Source organism: Vombatus ursinus, unplaced genomic scaffold (genome assembly GCF_900497805.2).
Source record: "Vombatus ursinus unplaced genomic scaffold, bare-nosed wombat genome assembly UNPS02014801.1, whole genome shotgun sequence".
NCBI lineage: Eukaryota > Metazoa > Chordata > Mammalia > Diprotodontia > Vombatidae > Vombatus > Vombatus ursinus.
In genome coordinates this window covers 27,293,435-27,313,350 of record NW_020954579.1, presented here as the reverse complement: position 1 = coordinate 27,313,350, position 19,916 = coordinate 27,293,435, and the positions used below count along the sequence as shown (strand labels likewise).

Below are 19,916 nucleotides of genomic sequence, written 5' to 3'. Positions count from 1 at the left end.
ATTTACTATATGTCAGACACTGTGCTAGGGAAACAAATAGAAAGAATTAAATAATCCCTATTCTTAGGAAGTTTAATGCCCAGTCTCCCTCTGAAGGGGGGCCTGATATGGTGATAAGGTAATCAAGGGAAGCATTTAGGGAGGGGGAAAGGGTGCAAATACGCTTTCCCAAAGGTATTTCTGCAGTTTCTGCTCTGAGTGCATCTGTTATGATTAGGTAATAAATGCTATGGGGGGCCAACACTTGAAAAAATACAGATAGAAGGGAAGTTGAGGGCTTGCACAAAGGAGGGTGGGGGGTAAAGGTGGAGGAGTGCTGGGCAGTTAAAAGATAGGGATAGTTAAAGGACAAGGCAAGTCTTACAACTGGTTCTTGTGAAGATGGTAGGATGGACCCATCGTCTCACCCTCAGATTTGTTGAACACATATTGTTCCCATAACCCCTACCTGGAGACCACTGGCCTAGACAATGACTTTCACCACATCCTTACATTCACTGCCTGGAGGTGCTTATACATTGGTTTGATTGAAGACTTACCTGTAATTGTGTAAGGGTAATAGTTCCAAGCCTTCTCTGTAACATAAAATATCTTGGGAACAACAGCTCTAGCCCAGCTAGGCAATTTGCTATAAGGAAGAGGAAAAAGTAAATCAGAAATTATATAATAGCCAGAAAAAGCAATTCCTAGAGGAAATGGGAACATTTTGTCATACACACAACATACTCACTTGCCTATGGTCTTCTTTGCTATATAAGAATGATTAATCATTTCATACACACAGTTGCATCTTCTTAATATATACAAAAGGGATACAATCATGGTTATGAATTAGGAAAGAAAGAAAGATCTGCGCTTGAACTCACTCTCACTAATTTGACAAAGAAAATGATGGTAATGCCATGTCAAGAAGGTGGTATTGAAGGAAGGCCATCTCATGGAAATGAGATGGCTTTTACCATAGGATAGGGTCCCCTGGGGTTTAAGACTCTATAGGCTTATGTGGTGTTGAGTGAATAAGCACAGGTAAGTGGGGTCACAGATTTCAAAGGCCAGACTTTGTCCTTTTAATTCCTCTGAGTATTTAGAATGGAAAATAGAAAGAAAAGGGTTTTGCAAGAAGGGCCATAATAAATATGGGGTCTGACTACATGGGCATTTCACTGAACCATGAGGCAGCTACTTTCAGAAATTCTTGAAAGAACATCAGTTCCAATTTCTTTTGTAAAATTAAAAATTCAAACATTTTTTCCTCTTCTATTCACTATCATTGTTTAATCCCTTCCCTTGACCCAATTTACATTTCAGACAAATTGGATTATTAGTTGTTTTACAATTGCTTTTTAAAATTATTTTAAATTTTTTCATTTTCAGTTTAAATTCTCTTTCTCCCTCTAACCCCTCCCCTCCCCTTTAAAAAGACAAGAAATAGGATACCCATTATGCACATGAAGTCATGCAAAATGTATTTCTGCATTAGCCATGGCTGTTCTATACTCTCAATGTGTTTTCTTTCACTGCCATGGATTCCTGCAGGCTGCCTCCGAGGCCTGAAAGATACTAACCCTAACTTAGTTCCATTTATTAATTTTTTTGCTTTCTTCAAGTTTTCCCGCCCAGCTCAAGGTACTAACTCTTCATGGACGCCTTCTGATCAAATCTCTCTTTTGCCCCAAACACTCTCTACTTTGTATTATACTTTTCCCTTCAGAAGAATGGAAACTCTCTGAAGATAGAGATCATTTCATTTTTATATTTTTAAGTCCAGTACCAGCACAGTGTTTGGCACATTGTAAGCATGTAATAAATGCTTCATGGAATTAAAATTAAAAGTTATGTCTTCCCTGTACCCTTGTGGAATGGAAGTTCTTAGAAGGCAGAGCCTGTCCCAGTGTCTTCATTTTTATATTCTCAGTACTCTGCACACAGTAGGTGTTTAACAAAAGTTTCATTGAATGTTCATGAATTACCACAGAATAGGCCCTGAGAAATCTCTGTGAAACTCCAACCTGCTTGTCTTTCTCTTTCAACACTGAATCTTCGGTCAAGGTAGAAGTCTCTTCTTTTTTAATCTCCCATTACCATTTTGCTATTTTCTCATTCTAACACCTGTAGCCAACTGCTGGAGTTTAATGTCTGATACATGAAACCTGGGAAGATGTCACAGTCTTTCAATTCCTGAGAACTGCATGCTGGGAGCAAAGCAGGAAGCAGTTTTGAATTCTAAGTAGACATCACTAACAAAAGGGATTTTTAAAAACAACACAAAGCCAACAACTCTTCCTGGATTTGGGATTCAAATGAAACCAGAACTCAGGATGCACAGAGAGCCCCAGGATGGAGATACATTCAAATTCCCTTCTTTTCATATGGCTGAAGGGTTTCCAGGCTTTATTTTGTTCCAGACAGCTATTCAGACCCTATACAGATACCTGGGATCTTTATCAGGATTAAAACAAATGATGAAATCGAAGTTTTCCAAACAAGAGAGAGCATCAGACCAATGCAATTGCTCTCAGGTGGGATGTGAGAAGCCAAGCTGAAGCAGTTTTATAATTCACCTAGCAATTCTTCTTGCTGATCTAATACAGATTTTCGCACTCCTATAAAAAATCATCTCAGCAGTAACTGTCCATTTACCTTACACTCAAACTGCTCAAATGGGCAGGTCTGCCTCCTGGAAGAGGGTTTATAGCTTCTAATAATGATTGACTCCATAAGTCATTGGGGTTTGAGTACAGTGGGAGTTGGTGCTCACAACTGGGGAAATAAAACTGAGCTTCCAGGCAAGATGAGGCCACAACCAAAACCATACATGAATTTACTCCCAGCTGTTCCCACCCCACACAGTTTTGTAATATTGGGCTATGTCAGAAGCCATGGATTCTACTCACTGGCAAGTAGGGTTCTCATGGATTTAATTTACTGAAACAGGGCTGGACAACTGCCCACCCAACACAGACCAGGCAGAGCTCCAGGATTCCAGGGCAACTACATGATTTATAGAGTCTTAAGTCACAATTGTTCACTTCACTTCTGGAAAAGTACCAACTCAATTTAATTGAACAAGCATTTACTAAATGCCTACTATGTGCCAGAACAAAAAAAACCCAAACAAAACAGGCCCTGTACTCACAGGGCTTACATTTCCACTAGGAGGGAAAAGAAGGACTCAGAGAAGGTAGAGATTCACCAAGGCAGAGCTGGGCATGCTGGAAATGGAATCAGCCTATGCAAAGGTAGAAGACGGAATGTCACCATTCTGAAGAGCAATTAGGAACTATGCCCAAAGGATTATAAAATCATGCATATTCTTTGACCCAGCAATACCACTACTAGGTCTACATCAAGAAGATTTTTAAAAATAAAAAAGGAAAAGGACCCAAATATACAAAAAAACTTATAGCAGTTCTTTTTGTTGTGTCATAGAATTGGAACCTGAAGAGATGCCCAATGAGGGAATGGCTGAACAAGGTGTAGTATATGACTGCGATAGAATACTATTGTGCTAGTATGATGATTAGGATGCTGTCAGAAAAACCTGGAAAGACTTACATAAACTGATACAAAGTGAAATGAGCAGAACCAGGAGAACAATGCACACAGTAACACAATATTATAATGATGATCAACTGCGAATTACTCAGCTCTTCTCAGAAATCTAATATCCAAGAAAATTCCAAAGGACTTATGATGAAAAATGTTATCTACCTCCAGAAAAAGAACTGATGGAGTGTGAATACAGATCACAGCATATTATTTTTTGCTTTATTTTTTCTTGTGTTCTTTTTTGGTCTGTTTTCTTTTTCAACATGACTAATATGGAATTATGTTTTTCATGACTGCATATGTATGACCTATATCAAATTGTTTGCCATCTCAGGAAGGAAGAAGAGAATTTGGAACTCAAAATGTTAAAAAAAATGCTAAAAATTGTTTTTACATAATTGGAAAAATATAATTTCTAAGATGCCTATACTAAATAAATGAATGAATGAATAACCATTTGGCTACTTCAGAAGAAGGAGGAGCAGGAAGAGGAGGAATGGCACATACAGGAAACAGTAAGCAGGCCAGCATGAGTGGAACACGGAAGAAGTAAAGGGAGGAATACGAAGTCACTCTGAGAAGGTAATCTGGAGGCAGACTGTCAAAGCCTTTCAATGCCATTGTGCATATTTTACTCTAGAGGTAATAGGGAACTACCACAGCTTCTCGAGGAGGAAGGGAGTGACACAGGTACCGATGTCTTAGATATATACATGTGGCAGCCATGTGCAGAATGGAATGGACTGCAGAAAGGAGAGATTTAAACCAAACATACTATGGCAACAGTCCAGGCGAGAGGGGAGGACCTGAACCTGGGTGACAGCTACATAAATGGAAAAAAGCAAACAAATATCAAAGATCGGGGGAAACTAACTAAAGAGGAATCAATAACCGACCAAACATAAATGGGATGACTAAGAATAAAGAATCAAGAAACACTTCTAATCTGTCTAGAACCTGGATGAATGGGAGGGTCATATGATCATACATATGGAGCTAGAAAGGACTAAAGTGGCCATCTCTTATGACTCCCTCATTTGACTGATGAGGAACAGGGACTCAGAAAGGTTCAGTGATTTGCCCAGGGTCACACAGCTGGTAAGTGTAAGCCTTGAACCCAGGGATGGCAGTAGCTTCCAATGAAACAGGCGAATTAGGCAAAGAGATGGGTTTTGGCAGGAAAACAATGAGTTGTGTTTTATATATGGTTGAGTTTAAGACACTTATGCGACATCAGTTTGGAGATATCCTGCAGATAGTTGGTGATGTGGGATTGGAGCTAAGGAGAAAGATAAGAAGTGAATATGGAAATTAAGAGTAACTTCATGTAAGTGACAGCCGAACCCATGGGAACTAATGAGATCACCAAGAGAGAATGCAGAGAGAAAAATGGGCCCAAGACAGCCAAAAACTTTAAAAAATCCAAAGGCTCTGGGGCATGTGCTATTATGACTTCTAAGGGAATCAATCCTATACCATACTGGAATGCCATATTCACACTAAGAGGTATGAACAGGTTGATCTGGAAGAGGCACAAACTATTGCTAATTAGCCCTAAAGAGGGCCATAGTTTCATTCCCACACTACTGGTAAGCAGTTTGTAAAGCAGAGAGATCAGGCCTCTGTGATAGCATTCATTAAATTGGGCCTGATATTCTGGTTAAAAAGTGACTGTGCTGAAAGAAAGACCTCCCCTCTCCCCCATCACTAAAAGTTCCTTGACAGCAGGGATTGCCCAAAACAGAGAAGAAATTTAATGAGGGAGGAAGAGAGGAAGAGATGAAGGAAGAAGGGAAGGAAGGAAGGAAGGGAAAAAAAGGAGGAAGAAAGAAAGGAAGGAGCAGAACTCTAAGGAGTCTGTTTACTTAGGTGGATTTCCCTGCTATATGTGAGGTCTCAGGCTCAAGAAACCAAGGGGCTGGACCTTTCTTAGCCACAAGTTCAGAGCCTGCTAAATCCTTGATATCTCCTTAAAAGATACAAGGATCAGATTTATAAATGGAAGAGACCTTGGAGGTCACCTCCTCCAACAACTCCACTGTACAGAAGAAGAAATATGGTCCAAAGAAATAAGGCAGCTTACCCAAGGGCACACAGAGAGTAAAGGGCAAAGCCACCTCAGACTCCAAATCCTATGGCATTTCCATTGTACCACACCGGCTTCTGTAGCATTCCTTAACATCTTGGGCACATCACCTTTGCCAGAAGTCTCAGGCCTCTTATACAGCATCAATTTCATTCCCTTTTTGAATCATTTGAAAAAATCTCTTCGCATTATCCCATTCCTCATTAAAACAACTCACATCTGTCCCTGCAAGACTTTATGACTTAGAGAGCATTCTCATCACAATGACTTTGAGGTAGGTAACCCAAAAACTATCCCAATTTTACAAAAGATGAAGCTAATGGAGCCAGTGCTCTCAACAAGAGGCCTTCTGACTGCAAGCCCTCTGTTGGAAATGGTGGAATTCATAAAAGGCTATCATTTTCCCAGACAAGGAAAACCTACACTGAATCTTGTCCTTTTTGGAAATGATCAAGGCGCTAGAGTATTGTAGCTGTTATGTTCGACCAACATCAATTTTATACTAGAATTAATGGCTTTTTCTCTATCATTAATTAATGGCTTTATCCAAGGGATTCATTTCGCTGAGAATGACAATAAGACTTTATTTGACTCTATTCTAGTGAGTTTGGGAAGGAAGCCATTGTGGTATAAGTTATTTACAAGATTTGGGTCCTGAGGAATTTGCAACATCTTCTATGCTAAGCCTGCTGTAAATTTTTAAACCTCCTAACAAGCCTCTTCCTAAGCATCCAATTCCCCTTGGAGAGTCATTATTTGCATCTAATTCCTCTGAGAAAGTAAATGTTTTTTCTTCCTACATCAAAAACTTATCACTGTCTGAAAAGGAAAAAGAAATTTAATTAGTTCCCACGGTTGCTGCCACTTTCATGATCTCAGCTGTCATGTGTCCTACAATTCTAAGGAATCATCTCAATCATTCAGATCCTCCGTTTAGAGTGAAATATATTCCAGTCTCCTCATGGATCAAATAATGTCTCCTACTTCTCCGTAAAAGGAGAGGAAAGGGGGCACAGTGGTATAAGATCGGCTTTGGAGCCAGAAAATTTAGTGTAGATAGACGGTATGGAAGTGGCAAGATCACAAGACTCAAAAGTCAGAGAGATCTGAGTTCTAATTCTGCTTCAGACATTCTCCAGCTAGGTGACCCTGGGCAAATCACAATCTCTCTTGGCCTCAATTTCCACATTTGTAAAATAGGAATAGGAATCAAGGAAAGACTACACATTAATTAAATGATAATAATAATATTTAATCTTACATATTTAATATTATAAAAATATTATTATAATAGTAACTATCTCCCAAAGTTCTTCTGAGGATCAAATGAGTAAATATATACAAAAGCAGGTAGGAAATAAAGTGACACACCACTGAGGCTAAAGTGGGCAAGGTCAGAATTCAAATCAGACCCTTACTAGCTTTGTGACCCTGGGCAAGGCACTTAACCTCTGTTTGCCTCAAATTCCTCATCTATAAAATAGAGATAATAATAGCACCTACCTCCCAGAGTTGTTGTAAAGATCAAGTAAGATATTATTTGTATATCATAGGTACAATGCCTGGCACACAGTAAGCTTTATAAAAATGTTAGTAGTTATTATTATTATTGTTACTCTGAAAGCCACTTGAAAACTTTAAAATGTTATTTAAATGATAGCTGTTATTATTACTAGTTTAGAACTATGATTTTGCCCTTCATCAGATGAGTGACCTGAAACTTGTCTCAGCCTTGTCCTCTATAAAATGAGATTATATTGTACTACATATCCCAAAATTAACATAATGTGTACATATGCGTGTGTATGTGTATGTATGTATGTATATATGTGTGTGTGTATATATATATATATCTCAGTAGTATGGACAGATATCAAATGAAAAGTTATAGTACTTTGTAGCCATAAAATTGCTATGTAAATGCACCTACTTTTATTATTCCTACATTAAAGTTCTTTTATTCAGTGTGGTATGGAAACGACCCCGGATTTCAGAGTAAAAGCTGTGAGGGGTCTTACCAAGCTGAAAAGGCTTTAAGTCCAGGCCCTCCGAAGAAATGTCATCTCAAGACCAGCCAGAATTTGGAGGGAGAGGTTCATCTATCAGCCAGGCTGTCCACAGAGTTGTAAATTTATCAATCACAGCACTCATGAAAAATGTCAACTAATATGTCAGAGTTGTGATCCCTGCCAGGAGAAGGAGTACAAAATCTTGGATCCGTGAAGTGCCATCTCAGCAGAGACCCCTATTTTCAAGGGAAATAGGGGCTATTTGCCAAGAACTTACATTCCTTCCCTACTCTCCATCGCTAGGCAACCCATTCTGGATCTTCTCTCCGTTCTAGGCTTTCATGACCTCACTCTCTTGGTTCTCTTCCTTCCTGTCTCACTACTCCTTCTCAATCTTCTTTTTTGGTTCTTCATCCATGTCATGACCTGTAACGGCAGGTGTCCCCAAAGGTTTTGTCCTTGGTTCCCTTCTGTTTTTCTGATTATACTATCTTGTTTGATGACTTCCCCAGGTCCCATGGATTCAATGGTCATCTTTACACAGATGAATCCCAAATCTACATATCTGGCCCTATTCTCTTTGTTGAGTTATAGTCACAAACAAAATGGATGTCCCATAGGTACCTCAAACTCAACATTTCCATAATCTAGCCTCTGCCTGTCTTTTCAGGCTACCTACACTTGACTCACCCTGCCCCATGTACCCTTCAATTCAGTGACTCTGGCCTCCTTGCTGTTCCTAGCACAAGACACTCCATCTCCCAATATTAAATTTCTACTGACTATACCCCATGTCTGTAATTTTCTCCCCTTCCTCACCACTGCCTCTTGGTTTCCATCAAATCTCTTCTAAAATCCTAGTTTATATAAGAAACTTTTCCTGGTCCTGTTTAATATTAGTGCTTTCTCTCTGAGATCATCTCCAATTAATTCTGTAGATACCTTGTTTGTATCTAGCTGTTTGCATGTAACCTCCCCTCCATCCCCACCCCCTAATCGGATTTCGAAGTTCTTGACAAGCCGGTCTCTTTGGCTTTCTTCATCTCTCTAGTGTTTAGCACAGGGCCTGGCGTACAGTAGATGCATAATAGATGCTTGTTGACTTGCCATGACTTTGGGACCAAGATTGGTCATAATTTCAGGGGGATGCATTTTCAGTTTTCTTTTCTTGTTGGTCTTTCCATTTACATTGTTGCAGTCATTGTGTATGTTCTTTTCTTAGTACTGCTTATTTCATTTGCCTCAGTTTATATTTATTGTTGTTCAGTAGAGTCTGACTCTTTATGACTCTATTTGGGGTTTTCTTGGCAAAGATACTGGAGTGATTTTACCATTTCCTTCTCAAACTCATTTTACAGATGATGACCCTGTAGTAAACAGTGCTAAGTGACTTGCCCAGGGTCACACAGCTAGTAAGTGCCTGCGGCTGGATTTGAACTCAGATCTCCTAGACTCCAGGCCTGGCACTCTTTCCAATGTACCATTTAGCTGTCCATCATTTCAAATGAGTCTCCCCAAGTATTCCTGGATTCACCATATCCATCAATAGTAAAGCTGAATTTTATTCACACCAAAATTTGATTTGTCATTCCTCAACTGACAGACTTGTACTTTGTTTCTCATTGTTTTCTACTCCAAAAGTGCCGCTATACATATTTTGGTGTATATTTGATCCTTCTGTCTTTGAGGAGGGGTCCATTCTTAAAGGACAAGGCAGTTTTGAATAACTGCCCTGTTAATAGACAGCCTTGGGGCAGCTAGGTGGTGCAGCAGATAGAGTACCAGCCCTGGAGTCAGGAGGACCTGAGTTCAAATCCGGCCTCAGACACATAATGCTTACTAGCTGTGTGACTCTAGGCAAGTCACCCCAATTGCCTCACATTAAAAAAAAAAAACCCAGAAAGTTAATAAGTCATATAACTTAAAGAAGGGAGAGGAAGAGTCCTAAACCTATTATTCAGCTAGTGTCAAGTGATGAGAGAAAATGATTGCCCTTCCTCCCACTTTACATAGCTAGAACAGTAGTTCTCAAACCTTTTGTTCTGAAGACCCCTTTATACTCTTTAACAAATAATAAGGACTGTCTTTGTTTATTTGGGTTATATCTATCAATATTATCATGTTAAAAAATAAAACATCTTGGTAACATTAAAAGTTTTGCCCTTGCAGATCCATCTAAAAGAGGTTCATGGACCCTATCCCCACCCCCGCCCAAGGGTGCTGAATCACATTCTGAGAATAACTGAGCTGAAAAGTAACTCAGTTATCAATTGACAATTATGATATTGTTGAGGAAGGCAAAGCAGATAGGTTCCGAAGAAAATCTTGATGAAACAAAAACTGAATAATAATATTAATAGGTGGACATTCCTGTTTCTGAAAATGCTTCACTTTAAAAAGGTAATAAAGGACAGGCAGGTGTTGCAGTAGACAGAGCTCCAGCTTTGGAGTCAGGAGGATCTGAGTTCAAATCCAGCCTCAAACACTTGACACTTATTAGCTGTGTGACCCTGGGCAAGTCACTTAACCCCGAAAGCCTCAAAAAGAAAAAAGGGGGGGAGGTAATAATAAGAATAGCTAGAATTATACAGCATTTTTAGGTCTGCAAAGTGTTCTACATACATTATCTCATTTGATCTTCACAATAAACCTGGGAAAGAGGTACTATTACTATCCTCATTTTATAGATGAGGAAACCAAGGCAGGCACTTAACCCTGTTTGCCTCATTTTCCTCCTCTGTAAAATAAGCTGGAGAAGGAAATGGCAAATCACTCCAGTATCTTTGCATTAAAAACCCCAAATGGGGTCACCAAGTATCAGACAGGACTGACAAATGACTAAACCACAACATTGTTAAGCTGGAGAGTGTCCACAGGTGGATGACCAGGAAGATGAAATACCTCGAGTCCATGCGCTATGAAGATCAGCTGAAGGAACTGAGATGGTTAGCCTGGAAGAAGGCAGAATTACAGGCGCCATGATAGCTATCTGCTCTCAAGTATTGGAGGGATTATCATGTAGAAAGACTGTTTTGTTTAACCCTAGAGAGCAGAATCAGGAATAAAGTGTGAAAGCTATAAAGACACAAATTTAGGCTTGATGTTAAGAAATATTTGCTAAAAACTGAGCTGTCTAAGAATGACATGGGCTATTTTGGGAGGTGGTGGGTTCTGCCTCCTTAGAGGTCTTCATTCAGAGGTTCTAAGACCATGTGTTGGGTATGGACAGTAAGGATTCTTTTTTGATTATGATGGAAATGAGATTTGTCTATCTTCTACTACTTCCTGAGAGGCGAATACCAACTTTAAGAGAGAGGATGAGATGTAAAAAAAAAGCACTAGATTAGGAAAGATCTGAAGTCCTACCTCTCTCACTAAATAGTTGTGGGATCTTTGGCAAATCCTTGAAGTCCCCTCCTCCTATTGGTAAATTCTTGCCTGGAAAACCTCCATTTGAATTTGTCCCTGAGCTGGTGAGATCTTCCCCTTTTCCTTCCCCTGCTAGAATGTAAGCTCTTTTAGGGCAGGGAATGTCTTTCTTTCTTTCTGCTTGTATTTGTATTTCCAGTACCGAGTAAAAAAGAGCTTAATAAATGAATGGTCTGCCTATATCTATCCATCTATGTATCTATGTATCTATCTATCTAAATATCTTTTAGGATGTTTCTTTATCTATAAAATGAGAGAATTGGATTACATGATCTTTGAGGCCTGTTTTGGACCTAAAATCACTATGGTCTTCTGTGGGGAAAATCTGTCCACATGAAATATGCCCACCACTTTTCTAGCCATTCAATGGAGAGCTCAACCAGACAGTAGACCGGTGACCATGAAGGGAAGGAGCAGGCTTATTCCTGTACATTCTGTAAGTAAACAATAAATACACAAATCCTTTGAAAAACAGCATGCAAATAAGAAGCTATTATATCATTTGAGTTCTGTAATGGGACTCCAGTGTTTATTAAGAACTGATTCAACTTCCTCTCTATGCCAAAGGTGCCTCTTGTATGGACTCCTTTTCCAAATAGTCCAAGATCAGTAAACAGAGGGTACTGTGGGAGAATAGGAGTAATAGGAGTAATTTTGCTCTTAGCTCAAATAGCTTGGCAACAACAACAGCAGACAGAAGAGAAAGGCCCAGAGTCCGGCCACATGTCTTCTAAACCATTGTATGTATGGGTAAAGAGATTTGAACTTGAGTGGAACTCTCCACCAACTTACAAAAAACCATTTAGGAATGCTTGGACTAATTCAATTTTACCTAACTCCTCTTTCCTCCGGGCTAGACTTATGAGAGAAATTAGGAAGAGAAAAGGAATGCAGGTCAGCTATCCTGGCATATATACCCTGGAAACAAGGGTGATCAAAACAGTTTGAAGGCATGACATTTCAAAAGACACATGATGGAAAATGCTATCCACATCCAGAGAACTATAGAGTTTAAATGCAAATCAAAGCATACTATTTTCTCTCTTTTGTTTTTTCCTTCTTGTGGTTTTTCCCTTTGGTTCTGATTATTCTTTACAACATGGCTAATGTAGAAATGTTTTAAAAAAAGAAGGTATAACAAACATCTCCAAAACACCTCCCCACATACATACACCCATACTACTGATTGGAAATAATAAAAGATGAGGGTAGACCCTGTAACAGTGGGTGTGGATATTAACATCTTCATGCACCTAAGGTTCCAAGTCAGTCAATTCTTTTTCCCCACTCCACACTGTTGCTTCACTCTTCATTTTCCACATTTGCCTCCCTCTCAGTTCCATTAAATCATAAACCACTTGCGAGGCTAGTATATTTCCTCTGAATAGTACAAATCCCACAGGGCCACATATGCTTTGGGCCAATGCTTGATGATGAAAATGAAGTAGGAGGGTGTGTATGAATGAGACATTCAGCTACAGCTACTCAGTCTGTGTCTGAGGCCTGGTCAAGTCAACTCTGCGTGCCTGAATTTCCTCATCTGTAAAATGAAGACGGACTTAATGGTCTCTTGGTCTCTTCTGGATCTAAATTCTGTAACTGTGGATGAAGTTTGCAATTCCACTTTGTCTTGTCTTTATCTATTCTCTCTCTAACCAGAAACTTCTCAAGTGGATAGGATAATGACACTGATCTTAACTGGGTTTTCTCTTTGGCCTGTGTAGGCCACCATGAAACACAGGGGAAGGCAGAGAGCCAGCTCTTCAGCTTGGGAAGTAAACAGTGGAGATTTTAGCTAAAGTTTCTCATTTAATGCCAACACCACACAGTCCCATTAAGGAATTTACACAATCTCACGTCCTCAAACCCTAAGGACCTTTCAAGAGTTCCCATGCCATGTGGAAAGGGGCGATTTACGCTTAATGACAGAAGAGACAGAACATTCTTTTCTTATACAGCAAGTACACAGTGTGGTGGGAGATATGTTGTTCTCTCCACATGGATCAAATCAGAGAGGCATCACAGTTAGAAGTTGGCAACTCTCCCTGACGGGCACCTGCCAGGACGGACTAATTAATCTAGCATCCGTGTTGATGAAGAACATGACACTTCATGACTGAAAAACAAACCCCAAAATAGATACCATCTTTTCTCCAATTCCAACCCCCATGTCAGCCACACCTCCACCCTAACCCCAGACCAGATTCTCTCCCCAAAGCACTCCAAGAAGAAGGGATTAGGGAAAAAGTACACAAAGAGTTGTTGCAAAAAGGAGTAAAATTAAAAATGCTCCCACCTGATTTTGGGTGACAGTCATTATCTAGACAAAGGGTCTTCTCTGGGCTTCGTGAACTTGTTTTTATTTTTAAATATTGATAACTATATTTCAATACAACCAGTTTCTATGGTGATTCTCTGCTTTTTACTTTATCCATTTAAAAATGTAACTTTTAAAAAGGGTCAACAGGCTTCACCAAACTGTAAAAGGGGTCCACAACACAAAAAAAAGTCAAATAATGTCTAATCTTGAGACAGGCATTATGGCACAGTGGATAAAGAGCTGGGTGACAAAATAGATAGAATGTTGGTCTTGGAATAAATATGACCTGAATTCCAATCCTGTCTCAGACATTTACTTTCCAGTAGTCTTAGGCAAGACACTTAACATCTCAGCCTCAGTTTTCTCATTTATAAAATGGGGGCAACAATAATGGCACCTATCTCACAGGGGTATTTTGACCATCAAAAGAGATAAAAGGGCTGTGGAAATTTTAAAGTGCTCTATGAATATAGAAGGAAGAAAGCATTTATCTATTATTATGTGCTAGGCACTATGCTAAGCACTTTGATAAGTATTATTTAACAACCCTGGAGGTAGGTGCTATTATTATCTCCATTTTACAGTTGAGGACACCGAGGCAGGACGAGGTTAAGTTACTTATTCAGGCTCACATACCTAGCAAGTGTCTGAGGCCAGATTTGAACTTAGATCTTCAAGACGCCAAATCCAGCACTCTATCCATTTCATCACCTAACTAGTACTTGAGGCAATTGAGCCACCTTCTACTGAGGATGACAAAGAGACTGAAGAACTCAAGGAACACACCCTGAAAATAAAGAAAAGAGAGCCTATGTGACGGTTGCTTATTATGTATGTGGAAGAAGAAGTGATCTCTGATTGAACCAGAAGACCTCTGACCTCATGGATGCAGCATGTCTAGAGTGAGATTAGACTTGGGAAAGATTGGAGAAGCAGCAAATCAGGGTTTCAGAGAGAAAAGATGGCCCCTCAACACGCCCCTTGATTTCCAGCCCCTGCATCCTAGAGATTGCTAAGAGCAGACTTCTCCAGGGAGAATCATTTACCCTAATCCACATTACTCTTCATGGTTTGCTTTGCAAAAATATAGGACTAGTTTGCCATTTCCTTCTCCAATTCATTTTACAGATTAGGAAACTGAAGCAACAAGTGATCTGCCCAGTGTCACACAGCTAGTAAGCGTCTGAAGCCAGATTTGAATTCAGGAAGGTAAGTCTTCCTGACTCCAGGCTCTACACCAGAGGTGGGGAACCTGAGGCCCCAAGGCCACACATGGCCTTCTAGGTCCTTGGGTGTGGCCTTTTGACCAAGTCTAAGTTTTACAGAACAAATCCTTTTATTAAGGGGATTTGTTCTGTGAAGTTTGGATTCAGTCACAAGGCTGCACTTGAGGACCAAGAGGGCCCCAATGTGGCCTCAAGGCCACAGATTTCCCACCCCTGCTCTACAAAATATCCACTGCACCACCTAGCTAGCCTCGACATGGCTATAGAAGTCACTTTACATTTAGTCAATGGCAGACAGTTTATAATTTAATTCAACCTATGTGCCTATGTTGTCTTTCCTATCATAACAGGAGTTCTTTGAGGGCACAGTTCAATCTGTGCTCTTCTATGTATGCCAAATATCTCATATAACAAAGACTCCTTAAAGATTTACTGGTTTTTTGCATATTTGAACATGCACAAAAATAAAATAATTATACTGTTCCCCATGCCCCATCTTCAATGTGGGATAAGCTCATTTTACAATCTCACAGTCCATCAGACATCATAGGTGAGGGTAAGACAGAATCTTAAAAACCATTTTTCTGCTAGGACTGAACAGAGGCTTTTCTTCCTAAGCCTTCTCTATTCTTAATGAGTACAGCATCTTCCCTAATGGAATACCAGGGAAAAGAGAGTGGAATCATCTAACCAAAAAACTGATGAATGCCTGATGCCCTCCTGTGTCTTCTCTAGCCTTCTTTGCTCCAGAGAGAACTCCTACTCCATATCTGTCCTTCCTTCCATTCCACCCCTCAGAATTAAGGATGGCAAAGCAGGAGAGTGAAGAACTAATTATTTTAGGGAAACATCCCCCAGGGTCCAGCTCACAGCCCAGCTACCATTGCAAAGCAACAGCTGGTTGGTTGTTGAACTGGCTCCAAATCCTGGGAATTCACAGCTATTAATAACTGAGTTGGCTCAATCTCATTTGCATTTCATTGTGATGCAGGAATTCCCTAGTATTACATCCCCAGGCAAATGAGAAGAGCTTAGTTTAATCAGAGTACAGTTTCTCCAGTTAAAGGACAGATCCTGAGAGAGTTCATGGAAACCTTGGTAACAGGACCCAATCCTTTCTGCAGTGAAAGAACATTGCAATTCAGTTGGGGATTCGGTATCACAGAGATTGGGAGAGTAGGAAGGGGTGGAAGTTTATTAACCAATGGGGAATGAGCAGTAAGGGATGGGAGAAGAAGGTCTGCTGATGAAGGCAAGTGAGCTTTAAGGGCTACTTCTCTTTGAAACATCTGACTATTCCCTTGGCACTTACTCACTTGGCACTTCTCTTGGTCACTATACTCAATGAATCAGCCTTTGGGCATTTTCCAACTTTTATTCATAACAGTGTGGGCCAAATGGGATGGCCTTAGTTTGGGAAAGCAGTTGAAGTGTTAAGGAAGGAATTTTGTGGAAAATCAATACCCAAATATTCACAGCAAAACTTTTTTGTGGTAGCATAAAACCTGAAACAAAGCCGAGTGGCCATCAGTTGGAGGAATAGCTGAACAAAGTGTGGGATATGAATGTAATGGAATATTAATGCGGTATAAAAAATGATGGAATATGAGAAATTCAGAGAAACAAGGGACTACACATAAACTGGGGCAGAATAAAGTAAGCAGAAGCAAGAGAACATGCACAATTATTAGATAGATACAGAGATACGTAGGTATTTATTAAGCTACTACGATGTTAATATGTGACAGGCACTGTGTTAATTGCTGGGGACACAAATATAGGAAAGATAAATTCTCCCTTGAGGACAGTTGTAGAAACAACTCCAAGCAGTTACGCTAATTCTTCCTTTAAAAGTATTGAAATTGTACTCAAGACTTAATTGGCTGGGTGAACTAAGGTTTGGGCTAGTGACATACTTTCCTCGTGGCCTAAATGAAAAGAAAAAAGCCATCCCATGAAGAGTCTCCTTGGAGAGACTCCTCCTTTCTGGCTTCTGACCAATAGACCATCATGGCCAACAAAGGAGGAAAGATGCACCTAATGAATCCATCATGTCCATGGCTGAATGTACCTTCTCTGCTACAGCAAAATAAAGCTCATTTTGTTAACTGTTAGATGATCTACAAGTGTCTCATTTCATTTTGACAACAAACCTGAAACACCAGACCAGCCTGAGGCAGGTCTGGCCTAGAAGAGGGAGGATGTGTCATTTTGGCATCTAAGAAACATGGGCAATCAGGGCTTTAAGATTATTACTTTGTCGCCAGAAGTCAATGGTCTACAGACCATTCATTATGTGATGACAATAAACCAGGGTCACTGGTGGTACTGAAAAAAATCTCACTGATATTCTGGATATAGTTCTGAATTGTTTTCCAAAATGGCTGGACCAATTCACAGCTCCCCTAACACTGCAATAGTGTGCCTGTTTTCCCTCAATCCCTCTAAAAACTGTCATTTTCTATTCCTTTTCTTTTTTTCACCTTTGTCCATGTGATTAGTCATGAGGCAAAATGTCAGAGTTGCTTTATTTTGCATTGATCAATGATTTGGAACCATTTTTCACATGGCTATTGATACCTTAGATTTCTTCTTTTGAAAACAACCTTTTGCCTATTCATTAGGAAATGTCTATCATTCTTTATGTTTTAATCTATTCCCCATATATCTAAGGCATCAGAACTTTATCAGAGAAACTTGCTATAAAGATTTTTTTCCTAGTTACCTCTTTTAAATTATAATTTTAACAGCATTGGTTCTGTTTGTTCAAAACTTTGCAAATCTTATATACTCAATATTGTTGATTTTATCTTTGGTGATCTTCTCTGTTCTTTGTGAACTCTTCTCCCATCCATAAATATGAAAGATCACTTCTTCCTTGTTCCTCTAATTTGTTTATGTCACACTTTATGTCTAAGTCATGTATCCATTTGGTATTTATCTTGGTATATGGTGTAAGATGTTGGTCTGTATCTAATTCTGCCAGAATGCTTTCCAATTTTCCTAATACATTTTTGTCAAATAGTGATTTCTTAATCTCAGTCTGGGGTCTTTGGATTTATCTGGCTGTGTTCATATTTCTGCATTCTATGTATCTAATCTTTACAGTAATAAACTTCTATTTTTTAACCAGTACTAAATAGTTTTGATCATTACTGCTTTGTAGTATAGTTTGAGACCAGGTTCGTTTCGTGGGATAAAATAAAAATTACAACACTATGTAACTTAATATATAGATTCAGTGCGATATCAATCTAACTACCAAAGGGTCACCTCATAAAACTAGACAAAAAAAAAATTCATCTGAAAGAACAAATGATTGCTATCAAAGGAAATAATGAAGGAAAAAGTTCAGAAGTAAGACAGACTCAGAGTACTCATTCTCAAACTCTATCAGAAGCAGTAACGACCAAAACTATTTGATACTGATTAAAAAAAAATAGAAAGATTAATTAATGGAAGAAATTAGGCACAGAAGACCCAGAAGTGAGCAGATATAATAGCTTAGTGTTCAATAAACCCAATGACAAATACTATAAGAGTCAGAATTTCTAACTGACAAAAAACGCTAGTAAAATTGGAAAGCAATTTGGGAGAAAGGAAACATATCCACATCTCATACCATATGCCACAATAAGTACAAACTGGATACATGACCTAGATGTAAGAAAGTATAACATAAGCCAAACAAAGGAGCAGGGAAGGAGATAACTTTATTGAGAAGAACATTTTTTTTTTTGTTATAGCAAAGAATTTTAAAGGAGGTGCCTATCAACTGGGGAATGGCTGAGCAAAATATAGTATGTAAGTATAATGGAATTTTATTGCACTGTAAGTTATAACCAAAGTGATAGTTTCAGAAAAACCTAAGAAGACTTGTATGAACTGATGCAAAATGAAGTGAGCAGAACCAGGAGAACAGTTTGTACAATCACAATGTTGAAAAGAAAAAAAAATGGAAAGACTTAAGAATTCTGATCAATGCAATGACCAGTCACAACTCCTGAAGATTCACAATGCTCAAACATGTTTGCTACCTCTTCAGAGAGATGTAATACTCTAGACGTGCAGAAGATATTTTTAGATTTGTTTTGCTTGACTATGGTTATGTGTTGGAAGGCAGGGCTTTTCGTCTTTTTTAGAGGGGAGACTGGTGATGGTAATAACAAGAAAAAAGAAGGATTTTTTTAAAAAGAATGGAAGGAAGTCCAGACAAGCTGAACAGTTTTGGAATTAACTTGAATTTATTACATAGTTTTTTTGAAAAGGTTTATGATAGAGATTTGTTGTTTCATACACTATTCCTTTTTTCTGTTCTTTGCATATGCAAATGTTCACATTTGATGATGTCTGTCAAGTTTAGAAAAAAAAATTAAAATTAAAATCCCAAGGAAAAAAATTGGAGGCCCAACTATTTTCTCTCTTATTAATGCTGTCATTTGATTGAAGGAACAAAAAGAAGTTCTGTGACATTTAAGACAGGACTTAATCTTAATGTCATTTTCATTGGGGGGTGGGGTGGGGAGATAAGATTGGAGAATCAAGGAGCATGGCTGGTGCCCAAACAGTATCCGGAACCAATACTGTAAAAACAGGAAGATGACAGCAAGGCAGAGATGACTTCATTCTTAGCCAAACATGAAACAAGAAAAGGCAACCCTAAAACTTCCAAAGTAAAATAAAAGTTTTTGCAATATGCTGAGAAGTCAAATTCAGCAAGTACTTTAACTGGTATACCAAGCAAAAGATGGTCATCATTTTAACCTGGAAAATGGTTTACACTAGGAATCAGTATCTCTAGTTGAATTTGACCAGAACAGGTTATGTGTGAGGTGCTCCCTAAAAAATATTCACATTTTATAGTCTCTATCAGATTCCATACTGTCTTGGGGAGAGGGGTGGGGAGGTAGGGGAAAAAATTTAGAACTCAAAATCTTATAAAAGTTGAGTGTTGAAAACTAAAAATTAATGAATTTTAAAAAAAATAAAAGAAATACAGGCAAAAAAGAAAAAAAGAAAGAAAAGAAAAATATTCACATTTGATCAAGAAGTCCCTGAAGGAGGGAAAATAGCCGCTGGGACTCACCTGTTGAGATACACTCGCTTCTCTGTGAACTGCCCATTGCCATGGTTAGGATCTTCAAAGGGCTCATTCTGGACAACCTCCACCCCTTCGCCACGGTCACTCTGCTCATGGCTATGTTTGCTGATCATGTACAGTTGTCCTATCTTGTACTGCAAAGAAAAAAGAAACAGAGAAGTTAATTCCACTGCCTTTCATCGGCATCTAGCCAGGA

At 39.0% G+C, this 19,916-nt stretch overlaps 1 protein-coding gene across 14 annotated transcripts in view; it reads right to left on the bottom strand.

The window, feature by feature from the left end:
• PITPNC1 (phosphatidylinositol transfer protein cytoplasmic 1) overlaps positions 1–19,916 on the bottom strand; it is a 358,377-nt gene that overhangs the window by 189,973 nt on the left and 148,488 nt on the right. For all 14 annotated transcript variants that reach the window (XM_027872641.1, XM_027872649.1, XM_027872648.1 and 11 more), the window contains exons 2-3: positions 19,706–19,854; positions 540–628 (exon numbers count right to left, since the gene is read on the bottom strand). In XM_027872641.1, coding sequence (XP_027728442.1) covers positions 540–628; positions 19,706–19,833 — 217 coding nt within the window. In that variant the 5' untranslated portion in view covers positions 19,834–19,854. The remainder of the gene's footprint in view (positions 1–539; positions 629–19,705; positions 19,855–19,916) is intronic.